Here is a 16,378-nt window from a genome sequence, read left to right on the forward strand (position 1 = left end):
TATTGTATAGTTCAGTAAAACCTTATACTTAGTACAGAAAATTCCTTTTCTTTCCTTTGTGGTTTGCTTTTCCACAGTGTTCTGGAGCTGTCATTGCCAGAGTGGAAATGCCTTTTTAAAAATAACAGTACCACTCTCATACACAGGTTTTGGATTATTTGTTTCCTTCCTAAAAGCGCTGCATATGGGGGCAAATTATTGGCATTTTGAGGTCAAAATCAAATCTGGAATTCAGGGCTTACTGTAAATAGAGAAACGGGAGAAAATGAGAAGAGGTGTATATCTGACTGATTATTCTGAGAAAATAAATATCAGAACTTTTAGAACCTAGGTGAAATTAAACACATTTTATTATATCTATCTAGAGAAAACTTAAATACTTCCTAAAAGGAATGCTGCTCTGTAATTTAGTTTCTGAACATATTGTAGGTATAAATAAAGTGTATTTTGGAAATTAAATTAATCCATTTAAATGCATCCCATAATCTAAAATTCTTCCTTTTTATTAAAACCAGATGAGATGAAATAAAAGTCTTTGAGAACTTTACCTCATTATTAACAATATGATGATGAATTTCATGTAATATCTAATACTTTATTTCTCTAACTTGGAAAATATGAAGGGAATTATAAAAGATAACTGAAATTATATTGTATGAAAGTAATTTTTAAGAAAATTTCAAGTGATGTTTATATATATATAGTATACTTTTTGTTGAAACTGGTTCACTGATGTTCTCTGGTTCCCTTCCAGGTCCTTCAGCAGCTTTTAAACCATTGTAGGCAAAACAAAGATAAAGTTCTTCTTTTCTCCTTTTCCACCAAGGTGAGTTTTGTCTGAAGCATATTCTTGATTGGCTCAACCCTAATTCCTGAGGCATAAAGTCTAAGAGATAAAACAGCATCCAGCCACATTTACTATCTTATGTATCTTCTGTAGGAAATGGTAATGAGGTAAGAAATTTTAAGAGATACTAAAATTTCAATTATATCAGAGTTGCTTACTGTCAAATAGCAAACTCAAAGATAGATTTCTAATTCTCTGTTGATGTTTTTGTTAATAATTAAAGTGTTCTTTAAGACATTTAAGAAATTTTAGAATGTGGAAAATAGCAAAAATAATGTAATATATTTACATAAATGAGTTAGCCAGTACTTTTCTTTTTATTCCGTTTTAGTTTAAAAAACTAAAAATTGATTTTTTTCCCCTGAAAGATTGATTTTTTCTTTTTTTAAAACAAAGGTTGCTGAACACTAAAGTCAGTTTCAGTATAATGGGAAGATATATGTGAGTCAGAAATTAGAAAAATATTTGTTGCTCTTGTAATTATAAGAAATTGTGACCAGCAATATTAATACTTAGTAAAGCTCATCTCTATAATGGTATGAAACTTATTAAACCATGAATTTGTCTTTGCACGTCTCTGTATCTTTCCTTTAGTTGCTTGATGTGCTGCAGCAATACTGTATGGCATCTGGGCTTGATTACCGACGACTTGATGGAAATACAAAATCAGAGGAAAGAATCAAGATTGTGAAAGAGTTCAACAGTACACAAGATGTTAACATTTGCCTTGTCTCCACAATGTAAGAAAATAAAATTTGATAACTTGATTTTTATCTAATTGCTTTTAAGATTTAAGGTAATCTTTAAACTATTACTGGATTTTCAGTGGTTATGCTTGTATTGCTTTGTTTCATTTAGCTTTAAGAAGAAGCAACAAAAATGCTGTTAATTTTGACTGAAATAACAATATCTTGAGTTTTATCTACACTTTTCTCTCAGTTCCCTTATCACTGAATTCTCTTTATATGTCTGGCTTTATTTTTTTTTTATTTTTATTTTTTGCGGTATGCGGGCCTCTCACTGTTGTGGCGTCTCCCGTTGCAGAGCACAGGCTCCGGATGCACAGGCTTAGCGGCCATGGCTTACGGGCCTAGCCGCTCTGCGGCATGCGGGATCCTCCTGGACCGGGGCACAAACCCGCGTCCCCTGCCAATGCAGGCGGACTCTCAACCACTGTGCCACCAGGGAAGCCCTGGCTTTATTTTTTTAAAATCCAAAAAATGGATGTTTCCTCAGAAATTTTCTGTACTGTTTTGACTCATGTCTTGTGGTTAGAGCAATCAGACTTAATTGCATAATCAAGTTATTAATCAAATAGCTGAGAATGATAGGTAGCAGTGGTTTTCGAACTGTGATCAAGGAGCTCTTGAGAACCCACAGTGCTTAGTGGGCCAGAAGTTTCCCTCCTCTGTCTCTACCTGGTCTCAAGCAGAGCAGCTCAACATTTATAGGTTTTATAAAAGTTAAATCAGTTCTAACACCTATTTATGAATCTCTCAATAAACTTTTTAAGAAATACACTCACTTTAAAGAAAGATTTGATATAAACACCTAAGATTAATCCCTTTTGGGGGGTAACAAATCTGTAACTTTCAACATCTAATGTAATAAGTATTTTATAGATGTGCTTCCACTATCTTTCAAAAAGAATTTCAAAGGACTTTTATTTATTTATTTATTTATTTATTTATTTTAAATTGAAATATAGTTGACTTACAGTGTCATTTGTATTAGTTTCAAGTGTACAGCACAATGATTCAGTTATATATATACATATATGTGTGTGTGTGTGTGTGTGTGTGTGTATATATATATATATATATATATATATATATATATTCTTTTTCAGATTCTTTTCCCTTAGAGGTTATTACAAAATACTGAGTATAGTTCCCTGTGCTATAGAGTAGATCCCTGTTGGTTATGTGTCTTATCTCTAGTAGTGTATATATGTTAATCCCATCATCCATCTTCTTAATATATCCCTCCCCTCCCTTTCTCTGTGAGTCTCTTTCTATTTTGGAAAGTTCATTTGTATCTTTTTTTTTTTTTTTAGATTCCACATGTAAGTGATATCATATGATATTTATCTTTCTCTGTCTGGCTTACTTCACTTAGTATGATAATGTCAAGGTCCATCCATGTTGCTGCAAATGGCAGTATTTCATTCTTTTTTATCGCTGAGTAATATTCCATTGTGTGTGTATATTATATATATATATACCACATCTTTATCCATTCATCTGTTGATGGACAGTTAAGCTGCTTCCATTTCTTGGTTATTGTAAATAGTGCTGCAGTTAACACTGGGGTGCATGTATCTTTTCAAATTATAGTTTTCTCTGGATATATGCCCAGGAGTGAGATTGCAGGATCATATGGTAGCTCTATTTTAGTTTCTTAAGAAACCTCCATACTGTTTTCCATAGTGGCTGTACCAGTTTACATTCCCACCAACGGTGTAGGAGGGTTTCCTTTTTTCCATGCCCTCTCCAGCATTTATTATTTGTAGACTTTTTGATGATGGCCATTCTGACTGGAGTGAGGTGATACTTCATTGTAGTTTCGATTTGCATTTCTCTAGTAATTAGTGATGTTGAGCATTTTTTCATGTGACTGTTGGCCATCTGTATGTCCTCTTTGGAGAAATGTCTGTATAGATCTTCTGTCCATTTTTTGATTGGGTTGTTTTTTGATATTGAGCTGTATAAGCTGTTTGTATATTTTAGAAAGTAATCTCAGGGGACTTTTAAAATAAACATATAAAATACAAAAAATGGAAAACTAAGTCAAAATAAAAATTACTTTGGGAACTCTCTGGCAGTCCAGTGGTTAAGACTTGGCACTTTCATTGTCATGGTCTGGGTTCAATCCCTGGTCAGGGAACTAAGGTCCCACATGCTGCACGGCGTGGTCAAAAAAAAAAGAAAATAAGAAAAAAGAAAAAAGAATTACTTAAAATGAGGAATCAAGTGTTATATATGATGAGTGAGCTACTTAACTGTTGAGCACTAAAGTTCTTGAATTCTTGCAACTAAGGCCCAAGCAGAGAAGCTCTAGATTTCCATTTTCCTGTGAATGAATTCAAGAAGTAATTTCACACATAAGTCCTTAAATACAAAGTATTAAATGACATAGAATCCTGTCTTGAGCTAAGTTTTATAAGACACACATAAGCATTCTTATTTTTTGAATAATGTTTTGTTAAAGTAATATCTGCAAATCAATCAATGTGATATACCACATTAACACATTGAAGAATAAAAATCATATGGTCATCTCAATAGATGAAGAAAAAGAGTTTGACAAAATTCAACATCCATTTACCATAAAAACTCTCAGCAAAGTGGGTATACAGGGAACATACATCAACATAATAAAAAGGCCATATATGAAAAACCCACAGCTAATAATATACTCAATGGTAAAAAGCTGAAAACTTTTCCTATAAGGTCAGGAACAAAAGAAGGATGCCCAGTTCTCACCAATTCTATTTAACATGGTACAGTGATTCCTGGCCTCAGTAATCAGATAAGAAAGATTAAAAGGCATACAAATTGGAACAGAAGAAGCGAAATTGTCAGTATTTGCAGATGTCATGATTCTACATATAGAAAACCCTAAAGACACTACCAAAAAACTATTAGAACTAATAAATAAATTCAGTAAAGTTGCAGGACACAAAATTAACATACAGAAATTTGTTGCATTACTATACCAAATAACGAACTATCAGAGAAATTAAGGAAACAATTTTATTTACAGTTGTGTCAAAAAGAACATAATAACTAGGAATAATTTTAACTAAGGAGGTAAAAGATATGTACACTGAAAACTATAACACAAATATGAAAGAAATTGAAGACAACACAAATAAATGTAAAGATATACCATGTTAATGGATTGGAAGAATTAACATTGTTAAAATGTCCATATAACCCAAAGCAATCTTCATATTCAATACAATCCCTATCAAAATACCCATGACATTTTTCACAGAACAGATAGTCCTAAAATTTGTATGGAACCACAAAAGATCCCAAATAGCCAAAGCAGCTTGAGAAAGAAGAACGAAACTAGAGGTGTTATGCTTCCTGATTTCAGAATCAAATGTCTGGTACACAAAGCTATAATAATCAAACAACATGGTACTGGTACAAAACCAGACACATGGATCAATGGAACAGAGTAGAGAGCGCAGAAATAAAACCACACTTACATGGTCAATTAATCTATGACAAAGGAGCCAAGAATATACAGTGGGGAACAGACAGTCTCTTCAAAAATGATATTGAGAAAATTGGACAGATACATGAAAAAGAATGAAAGTAGACCGTTTTCTAACCCCACATGCAAAAATAAGCTCAAAGTGGATTAAACTTTTAATGTTAGACCTGAAACCATGAAAGTCCTGGAAGAAAATATAAGTAGTACACTATTGGACATCGATCTTAGTAATATTTTTTGGATCTGTCTGGGCAAGGACAACAAGAGCAAGAATAAACAAATGTGACTACATCAAACTAAAGAGCTTTGGCACAGTGAAGGAAACCATCAATGAAATGAAAAGGCAACCTACTGAATAGGAAAAGATAACTGTAAATGATATGTTCAATAAGGGGTTAATATTCTAAATATATAAGGAACTCGTAAAACTCAATATCAAAAAAAACAATCGAGTCAAGAAATCAGCAGAGGACCTGAATAGACATTTTCAAAGAAGACATACAGATGTCCAGCAGGCACATGAAAAGGTGCTTAACGTCACTAATCTTCAGGGAAATGCAGATCAAATCAAAAAGAGGTTATCACCTCATGTCTGTTATCAAAAAGACAAGAAATAACAAGTGTTGGTGAGGATGTGGGGAGAAGGGAACCATTGTGCACTGTTGGTGGGAATGTAAACTGATACAGTTACTATGGAAATCAGTATGGAGGTTCCTCAAAAAATTAAAAATAGAACTGTCACACAATCTAGCAATTCCACTTCTGGACATTTATCTGAAGAAAATGCAAAACACTAATTTGAATAGATATATGTATCTCAATGTTCATTACAGCAGTATTTAGAATAGCTAAGATATGGAAGCAACCTAAGTGTCCATTGATAAATGAAGTGGATAAAGATTACACACACACACACACACACACACACACACATATATATACAATGGAATATTACTTAGCCATAAAAAGAATGAAATCTTGCCATTTGTGACAACATGGATGGACCTAGAGGTATAATCTAAGTGAAATAAGATGGAGAAAGACTAGTACCATATGATTTCACTTATACGTGGTATCTAAAAGACAAAACAAAAGAACAAACATAGCAAAACAGAAACAGACTCATAGATACAGAGAACAAGCTAGTGGTTGCCAGGGGGGAAGGGGTGAGATAGGTGAAGCAGTTTGAAAGGTACAAAATAAAGAAGTCATGGCGATGCAATGTATAGCATAGGAATATATTCAATTTTTTAAAAAGTCTTATTTATATGTTTCAAATCTAGCTGATCAGTTTTACATATATTTCATTTTTTATGGTTTCTAGCTTTTTTATTTCTTTAGTAATTTTAGTCATTTTTAAAAATATCTTTTGAATGGCATTTTTGCTCTATTAACTCCTGTGCTTGGGGGGTGCTAATCCTTCTATTTGTTCTTCCCTCTGGCTTTTGCTTATGGTAGATGGTTTCTTCACACATTTTGTAATTTTTTATTTTGAGCTTATCTTCAGTGGGGCTTCTTTCCTCTGTGGAAATCCTTTGGAGACTGGTTGTAGGAGTTCTCCGTTACTGTGATTTTACTTTGACTTCTTTGTTAGGCATCCCAAGCAGGACAAGAGAAGTTTTGGATTCCTGTTTCCCTATGACTGAATTCAAAGAGTGATTTGTTACCGAAGTCCTTACATTTGTTACATAAAGAACCTTACAAGACATAATAAATCCATTCTTTAGCTATGTTTTTCAAAAGACATATGCTCAGTTTTTGTTTTGTTTTCCTTGTTTTGCAAAAATTTATATTTAATTTCTAGGTGTTGAAACAAAAGAGTTTAACACTGGCTCAGTCCATCATTTTTGCCAGAATCCTAATTCTTCATTATCTTTTAGTTTATCAGCTTTAAACAGCTTGGACTCTTTGTTATGTTAGAGGAGGATTTAGTTTACTTACACTCCTCCCTCCCCATTTTCCACACACTCTTTACTATTTTTATTTTTATTATTTGTCTATAAATTACTTTTTTAACCTGAAATAATATACTTCAATCTTTGATTTTTAGTCCAGTAACTTTCTACAGTATCTTTTAAGTACTTGTAATGTGTAGTATTAGCATTAGCACACATCCACCCTTTCTTCTACTTTTGTCACATCATCTGTCAGCTTTTTTTTTTGCGGTACGCGGGCCTTTCACTGTTGTGGCCTCTCCATTTGCGGAGCACAGGCTCTGGACGCACAGGCTCAGCGGCCATGGCTCACGGGCCCAGCCACTCTGCGGCATGTGGGATCTTCCCGGACCGGGGCATGAACCTGTGTCCCCTGCATCGGCAGGCGGATTCTCAACCACTGTGCCACCAGGGAAGCCCTCGTCTGTCAGCTATTTTAACAAATAACTTTGTACGCCAGAATATATAGAAAGTAAATTTTATGTTTCTTTGAATATCAGCAAATGTCTTTTATGTGCTCTGTCACTTGCTACTTTGGCCAACTGTAGAATTCTAGATTGAAAATAATTTCCTCTCAGATCTTTGTGGTATTACAACATTGTTTTCTGGTATTTAGTGTTGTTGAATTTTTGTCTATTGCCAATCTGATTCTCCTTCCTCTTTGTGAACTCACAAGAGTTTCTCTTCATCTGTTGTATTCTGAAATTTCACAGTGATATTTGAGTCTTGGTCTGGGGTTTTAGTTCATTTATTTTGCAGGGCATAATCCGAGGGCTTGTATTTTTCAACTCTGGAAAATTCTCTTTGATTATTTCTTTGACGATGGCTTCTCTTCCATTTCCTTTGGTATTTCTCTCAGACACTAGGTTATCTGATTTTAGGGCTCCTACAATGATTCTTTTTTTTTTTTCCGGCCGCATTATGCAGCTCGTGGGATCTTAGTTCCCCGACCAGGGATTGAACCCAGGCCCTTTGCTGTGAAAGCTCGGAGTCCTTACCACTGAACCGCCAGGGAATTCCCTACAATGATTCATTAAACCTCTGAACTTGGACTCTTACTTCATATTTTTATCTTTTTTGCTCTATATTCTGAAAAATGTCATTTTCTGATGTTATTATTTTATTTTAAATAACTGATTTTGTCTTTTTTTTTAAGCCCTTGTTCTCTGAATTATCTTTATTCTGAAATGTCAACACCTTAAAGCTTTGCTTTCCATAATCATCTCATTCAATTAATTAAGGAAGGGTTATCTGGCATTTTTCCTTGGGTTGGGATTTTTATTGTAATCACTGAATTTATAAATGACTTTGAAGAAAAGTGACATTTTAATGCTATCGAACCTTCCTATCTACGAACATGGTATCTCTTATATTTAGGTTTCTCAGAAGTATTTGTTCAAGTGACTACTTCATTCGACCTTTTATAATAGTTAATACATAACAGTAAAATTTAATTCATTGACAGAATTTTTTTGTGGAATATTAAGATATGGTTAAAATATATTTTTTTACATATTTATTGACACAAAATAGAATGTGGAAGACCTAAGGAATGAATAGCCTGCATGTTTATTAGCAATCTATCTTAATACCATTCTTCAGCTTGAACAGGGCTATAGTCTAAATATTTTATTGCTTAAGGAGTAAGCCTTTGCTGTTATCCATATGAGAGGAGTGATACGTTTGAAAGTTTATGATTCTGAGTTGTATTATCGTCAAATAGAGAATCATCTCATCTCTAGAGATAGAGTTTAGAGATTATTTTTTTCTTTAAAAGAAACATTGCCTCTGCTTTAACTCGGACAGTCTTAAGTTGTAACTTCAGAATATCTTTGAAGATTGTTACCTCAAGTGGTGACCTTCCTGTGACTCATTTAGGGCATCTGAAATAAATTCATGCATATCTTACTGACAAGAAGCTAACTGAACAGTTGACTAGACTTACTTTTGGTGTTAAGTGTTAGAAAATATTTCTTGATTTCCAATTTTATTTTGATATAACTGGTTGATTTTTCACATAACTAGTCTAATTATATAATCTTATGAACCTTGTTTCTTCAGAATTTTCCCCATCACCATAGTAGGCAGATAAACTTCTAACTTCTCTTCTACTTGTTGGGTATCTAAATCCCACCCACTTCCGTAATTTACCCATTTTTTAAATCCTTTCCCAAACTTCCTCTTTATCCCATCTAACTTCTTTCTTTGAGTTTAAGTCTCTGTGACATCTTTATGCTGTTGCCTCTAATAAATAATTTTCCAAAGGAGAAAATTCAATTTCTATTGAATATTGAACAAGTCAGGATACTTGGGTTTGAATCCAGACACTGGCCACCTCAGAGACCTTGAGCAAGTTAATCGGTATTTCAGATTCTTAATTTTCTCATCTGTGAAATGAGAATAATAGTTAGCTCATAGAGGTGTGTTGAGGATGAAAGAATAGAATATATGAAAATATCTTGCACCATTCCTGGTATATAGTAGATGCTCAATAAATGTTAATTTTTTTCTATTTTGATAAAAACTGTATAAGAGAAGATTATTAACATTTTCCCTCCCTGGATGGTTAGTATCTAGTGTAAAGCATTATCTAAGTGTGAGTTACATGATGGTCTAAGCATCTGAAAAGGGAAAATCAGCAAGAGAAAGCCTCAGTAAAGGCTTTGAAGGTTGAGATTAGAAAAACGAAGAAAATGATTTTATTATTGGATTTTAATTTTACCTTCCCTTTAAAAAATACAAAATTTTATCATTATTATATAATAAAATAATTATTAAGTGTATGGTGTTTAGACCCAGAAAATTCAAAACATGAGAAGATAACAGTTATTTTTAGGTAAAATCTAATATGCTATGCAGGCAGCTGAAATCTTTAACTCAGTAGACAAGCATTTTATATATTCAGTTTTGCTAAAAGATACATTTAGAAAAGATATCTTTAGAAATAAACTTCATTCCAAAATGAATTATTTGTATTCTGACATGTTTTGACTGATAGAAAAATGAATCTATCAAATCCATTAAGCAATATCATATTTTAAAAACTGTCAAAATATACATATATCTTTTGTGGTTTCTTTTCATTGTATCTTTTAACCACAGGTCAATTAAATGAAGATAAAGCTTTGGCTTTCCAAAGAATTGAGGGGTTTTAAACAGGAATGGCATACTTAGTTTTCTATATTCTGTGCTTAGAATTATTTTATGTAATGTGGGGATGGATTTAAGGTCTGAGGTAAGGGAAGACAGGAAGCCACTGAAGTAATACATACAGGTGTGACATAAAAGCTTGACCTAGGGCAAGTGAAAATAGGAATGGAGAAAGGACTCATGAAAAAAACATTTTTGAGGTAAATTTGACAGGACTGGATATTGGTTGACTTTTTAGTTGTTTTATTTTATCTTTCCTCTAAGTCTGTTGGTGACAAATTCTCTTAGTTTTCCTTAATCTGAGAATGTCATGATTCCCCTTTCATTCCTGAAGGATATTCTTGCTGGATATAGAATTCTGGGTTGATAGTTCTTTGAGCACTTGAAAATGTACTGCTTCCTCCTCGCCACCTTGGTTTCTAATGAGAAATCCACTGTCATTTGATGTTTCCTTAAAAGTTGTGTATCATTTCTCTCTGACTGCTTTCAAGAGTTTTTCTTTGTCTTTTGTTTGCAGAAGTTTAATTATGCTGTATTTTAGCATAGGTTTCTTTGGGTTTATCATTCTGGGAGTTCATGCAACTTTCTGCATTCTGTAAGTTTATCTCTTTTCCCAAATTTGGGAAGTTTTCAGCTATATTTCTTTCAATATTGTTTCAGTCTCACTCTCTCTTTTCTCCCAGGACTACAATGATAGAAGTGTTAGCTCTTCTGTTACTGTCCGTCAGGCCTCTAAGAATGTGGTTTTATTTTTCAGTATATTTTCTTTCTGTTGTTCAGATTGGGTAAATATCAATAATATTGAACTGCTCTTATGTTTATTGATTCTATCATCTGTCATCTCCACTGTACTATCAAGTCCATCCAGCAAGTTTTGTAATTCAGTAATTTTTCAATTCTAAAATTTTCATTTGGTATCCTCTCTTTCTTTGCTGAGACTTTCTATTTTTAATTGTTTCAAGCATATTTGTAATTATTTTTTGAAGCATTTTTATTGTGGCTGCATTAAAATCCTTGTCAGATAATTCCAACATCTGCTTCTTTGCAGTGTTGTCGTATGTTAATTGTCTTTTCTTATAGAAATTGAGATTTTCCTAGACCTTGGTAAGACTAGTAATTTTTTATTGTATGCTCGACATTTTGAGTATTATGTTATGAAACTCTGTATCTTATTTAAAACTTCTGTTTTACCCAGACACCATGCCAGCCACATGGGCTGGAAATCCGTGTCTCTTGCTTGACCTCTGTTGACACCCTGAGTTTGAGGCACTTCATTGCTATTTCTCCATGGCTTCCACCCACACTACAGAGGGGCCTGGTTATAGCTGGGTAGAAATGAAAAGTTCCGGCTCCTCAATCAGTCTTCTCTGACACCACCCGAGTGAGAATGAGAGGTACCTCATTACTGTCAAAGGTGGAATTTAGTCTCCTCACTTAGCCTTTGCTGACCAGGTTAGGGTTGGAGCCACAGATTTTTTTCTGTGGTGTTTGCAAGAAAGAATAGGCTGTTCATTATCTAACATTTTTCTGTCTTAAAACTCTGTATCTTTCCTGGTTCTTTGGCTAAAGGAAGAAGGCTTTTCTTGGGGCTTTTTCGGTCTGTGACTGTTGGCTGCTGGCATTTCCAGTTCACTGGCTTCTCCAGAACCCAATCTGGGATATATTAGGCAAAAATAAAGCCAGGGAACTCACTGCCATGTCATTCCTTAGGTTTTTGTGGTCTCTAACCAATTTGTGTTCTCTCTACCTTTCATAATCTTGTGTTTTATTTTATATATAATGCCCAGGGTTTTTAGCTGTACTTAGTGGGAGGAATAAGGAGAAGCACATTTTTTTTAAGTGTGTGTATTTATTTAGCTGGAGTATACTAGCAGTTTTTAAAACTTATGTTAGGAAAATCTTCGCGAATAGTATTTGAGTATCCAAAAAAATGTAAGAACCAGCACAACCTACTTACATGGTCTCTAATGCTCAAATTTCTTAGGGATATTTTAGAGTGGTACAAAAAAAATTGTTCCATAGCTGTTTTACTTGTGGCATATTGTGTTTTAATCACCTTACTTTTATAATGTTAATGTAATGTTGTATTGATTTGGTTATAGAAACCTGGCATAATTGAGTTAGAAAGCAAAATTTATTTTTGCTGTTTTAATGTGCTCTTTTCTGTTTACTCCAGGGCTGGTGGACTAGGCCTCAATTTTGTTGGTGCCAATGTGGTGATATTATTTGATCCTACATGGAATCCAGCCAATGATCTTCAAGCAATTGACAGGTACAATGGTGACAAAATTTAAAGTGACCTGCAAATACTTTTAATCTAAAAATGCTCCTGAATTTTTTAGGTTGCTTACAATGTGACTGTCATTAGAAGATAGGGAAGACCTTGTAAAAAAATTTTAAACTTTTATTTAAGATAACCCTGAACTTCTGAATCCAAATGACAGGCTGATAATAGCCATTAATTTTCCATTCATCTCAAAATCCCATTATTGTGACAAGATTAATTTAGAAGAAAGAATAAATCCCCAGTACTGCAGGAAAATAGAAAGGTCACTACTAGTAGATCAGAAGTTTTGAGAAACTCGTGGGAGAATTTTTATGATGAAGGAACCAGCAGAGAAAAGCAATAATCCCAAGTCAACAGGCGAGCACAGAGAAATTCAAGCATGGGTTCAGCAACTTCAGGATTTGGGAGTAGACTAAAGTACATCCTTATGGGAAATTAATTAATGTGCTGACTCTAAAACAAATTCCTCTTCCACACCTTGTACATAAAGAGGGATTAACCTATAACATGTGCTCCTTGATCAAAACTGAAAGAATCATTTCATATATTTTATAAGTAAGTGGGGAATGAGGCTGACAAAAGGTTCTTGCAGTGGATGTTTGGACCAGATCATAAAGCATTGAAACCCAGCTTTCTTATACAGTCCATTTCATCAGTGTCTTATAGTTTTCTGAGTAAAGTTCTTTTACCTCCTTAGTTAAATTTATTTCTGGATATTTTATTCTTTTTGATGTGATTGTGAATGGAATTATGTTCTTAATTTCTCTTTCTAATAGTTCATTGTTAGCATATAGAAATGCAGCAGATTTCTGTTTATTAATTTTGTATCCTGCAGCCTTACCAAATTCATTGATGAACTCTAGTAGTTTTTTGCTGGCATCATTAGAATTTTCTATGTATAGTGTCATGTCACCTGTAAACACTGACAGTTTTACTTCTTCCTCTCTAATTTGGATACTTTTATTTCTTTTTCTTGCCTAATTGCTGTGGCAAAGACTTCTAATACTGTGTTGAATAAAAGTGTCCAGAGTGGGCATTCTTCTCTTGTTCCTGATCTTAGAGAAATGCTCTCAATATTTCACCATTCAGTATGTTGTTAGCTCTGGACTTATCATATATGGCCTTTATTATGTTGAGGTATGTTCCCTCTGTACTCACTTTATTGAGAGTTTTTATCATAAATTGATGTTGAATTTTTTCAAAAGCTTTTTCCACATCTATTGAGATGATAATATGATTTTTATTCTTTAATGTGTTAACGTGGTATATCCCATTGATTGATTGCAGAGATTGAACCATACTTGTGTCCCTGGGATAAATCTCACTTGATCATGGTGTATGATCCTTTTTTTTTTTTTTTACTGTTTTTTTCTCCATTTTCCTTTTTTTTTTTTAATCTTTATTGGGGTATAATTGCTTTACAAGGTTGTGTTACTTTCTGCTCTATAACAAAATGAATCAGCTATACATATACATATATCCCCATATCCCCTCCCTGTTGCATCTCCCTCCCACCCTCCTTATCCTAACCCTCTAGGTGGTCACAAAGCACTGAGCTGATCTCCCTGTGCTATGCAGCTGCTTCCCACTAGCTGTGTTTTACATTTGGTAGTGTATATATGTCAGTGCCACTCTTTCACTTCTTCCCAGCTTACCCTTCCCCCTCCCCGTGTTCACAATTCCATTCTCTACGTCTGTGTCTTTTTTCATGTTTGCCCCTAGGTTCTTCAGAATCATTTTTTTGTTTTTCAGATTCCATGTATATATGTGTTGGCATACACTATTTGTTTTTCTCTTTCTGACTTACTTCACTCTGTATAACAGACTCTAGATCCATCCACCTCACTACAAATAACTCATTTTTGTTTCATTTTATGGCTGAGTAATATTCCATTGTATATATGGGCCACATCTTCTTTATCCATTCATCTGTCAGTGGACACTTAGGTTGCTTCCATGTCCTGGCAATTGTAAATAGTGCTGCAATGAACATTGGGGTACATGTGTTTTTTGAATTATGGTTTTCTCAGGGTATATGCCCCGTAGTGGGATTGCTGGGTCGTGTGGTAGTTCTACTTTTAGTTTCTTAAGGAATCTCCATACTGTTCTCCACAGTGGCTGTATCAGTTTACATTCCCACCAGTAGTGCAAGAGGGTTCCTTTTTCTCCACACACTCTCCAGCATTTATTGTTGTAGATTTTTTCATGATGGCCATTCTGACCGGTGTGAGGTGATACCTCATTGTAGTTTTGATTTGCATTTCTCTAATGATTAGTGATGTTGAGCATCCTTTCATATGTTTGTTGGCAATCTGTATGTCTTTGAAGAAGTGTCTATTTAGGTCTTCTGCCCATTTTTGGATTGGGTTCTTGTTGTTTTTTGATATTGGAGCTGCGTGAGCTGCTTGTATATTTTGGAGATTAATCCATTGTCAGCTGCTTCATTTGCAAATGTTTTCCCCCTTTCTGAGGGTTGTCTTTTCCTCTTGTTTATGGTTTCTTTTGCTGTGCAAAAGCTTTTCAGTTTCATTAGGTCCCATTTGTTTACGTTTCTTTTTATTTCCACTTCTCTAGGAGGTGGGTAAAAAAGAATCTTGTTGTGATTTATGTCATAGAGTGTTCTGCCTATGTTTTCCTCTAAGAGGTTTATAGTGTCTGGCCTTACATTTACGTCTTTAATCCATTTTGAGTTTACTTTTCTGAATGGTGTTACGGAGTGTTGTAATTTCATTCTTTTACATGTAGCTGTCCAGTTTTCCCACACCACTTACTGAAGAGGTTGCCTTTTCTCCATTGTATATTCTTGCCTCCTTTATCAAAGATAAGGTTACCATATGTGCATGGGTTTGTCTCTGGGCTTTCTATCCTGTTTCATTGATCTATATTTCTGTTTTTGTACCAGTATCATACTGTCTTGATTACTTTAGCTTTGTAGTATAGTCTGAAGTCAGGGAGCCTGTTTCCTCCAGCTCCATTTTTCTTTCTCAAGATTGCTTTGGCTGTTTGGGGTCTTTTGTGTTTCCATACAAATTGTGAAAATTTTTGTTCTAGTTCTGTGAAAAATGCCATTGGTAGTTTGATAGGGATTGCATTGAATCTGTAGATTGCTTTGGGGAGTATAGTCATTTTCACAATGTTGATTCTTCCAATCCAAAAACATGGTATATCTCTCCATCTGTTTATATCATCTTTAATTTCTTTCATCAGTGTCTTATAGTTTTCTGTACAGGTCTTTTGTCTCCTTAGGTAGGTTAATTCCTAGATATTTTATTCTTTTTGCTGCAGTGGTAAATGGGAGTGTTTCCTTAATTTCTCTTTCAGATTTTTCGTCATTAGTGTATAGGAATACAAGAGATTTCTGTGCATTAATTTTGTATCCTGCTACTTTACCAAATTCATTGATTAGCTCTAGTAGTTTTCTGGTAGCATCTTTAGGATTCTCTATGTATAGTATCATGTCATCTGCAAACAGTGACAGCTTTACTCCTTCTTTTCCGATTTGGATTCCTTTTATTTCTTTTTCTTCTCTGATTGCCGTGGCTAAAACTTCCAAAACTATGTTGACTAATAGCGGTGAGAGTGGGCAACCTTGTCTTGTTCCTGATCTTGGTGGAAATGGTTTCGGTTTTTCACCATTGAGAATGATGTTGGCTGTGGGTTTGTCATATATGGTCTTTATTATGTTGAGGTAAGTTCCCTCTATGCCTACTTTCTGGAGAGTTTTTATCATAAATCGGTGTTGAATTTTGTCAAAAGCTTTTTCTGCATCTATTGGGATGATCATATGGTCTTTATCCTTCAGTGTGTTAATATGTTGTATCACATTGATTGATTTTTATACATTGATCAATCCTTGCATTCCTGGGATAAACCCCACTTGATCATGGTGTATGATCCTTTTAATGTGCTGCTGGATTCTGTTTGCTAGTATTT

The 16,378-nt window shown here is 34.2% G+C and overlaps 1 protein-coding gene across 1 annotated transcript in view; it reads left to right on the forward strand.

Annotated features, from left to right (window-relative positions):
* Nucleotides 1-16,378, forward strand: part of ERCC6L2 (ERCC excision repair 6 like 2) — a 140,043-nt gene that overhangs the window by 64,733 nt on the left and 58,932 nt on the right. The window contains exons 10-12 of the mRNA XM_060155378.1: nucleotides 755-826; nucleotides 1,442-1,587; nucleotides 12,335-12,430. Coding sequence (XP_060011361.1) covers nucleotides 755-826; nucleotides 1,442-1,587; nucleotides 12,335-12,430 — 314 coding nt within the window. The remainder of the gene's footprint in view (nucleotides 1-754; nucleotides 827-1,441; nucleotides 1,588-12,334; nucleotides 12,431-16,378) is intronic.

This window comes from Lagenorhynchus albirostris, chromosome 7 (assembly GCF_949774975.1).
Source record: "Lagenorhynchus albirostris chromosome 7, mLagAlb1.1, whole genome shotgun sequence".
NCBI lineage: Eukaryota > Metazoa > Chordata > Mammalia > Artiodactyla > Delphinidae > Lagenorhynchus > Lagenorhynchus albirostris.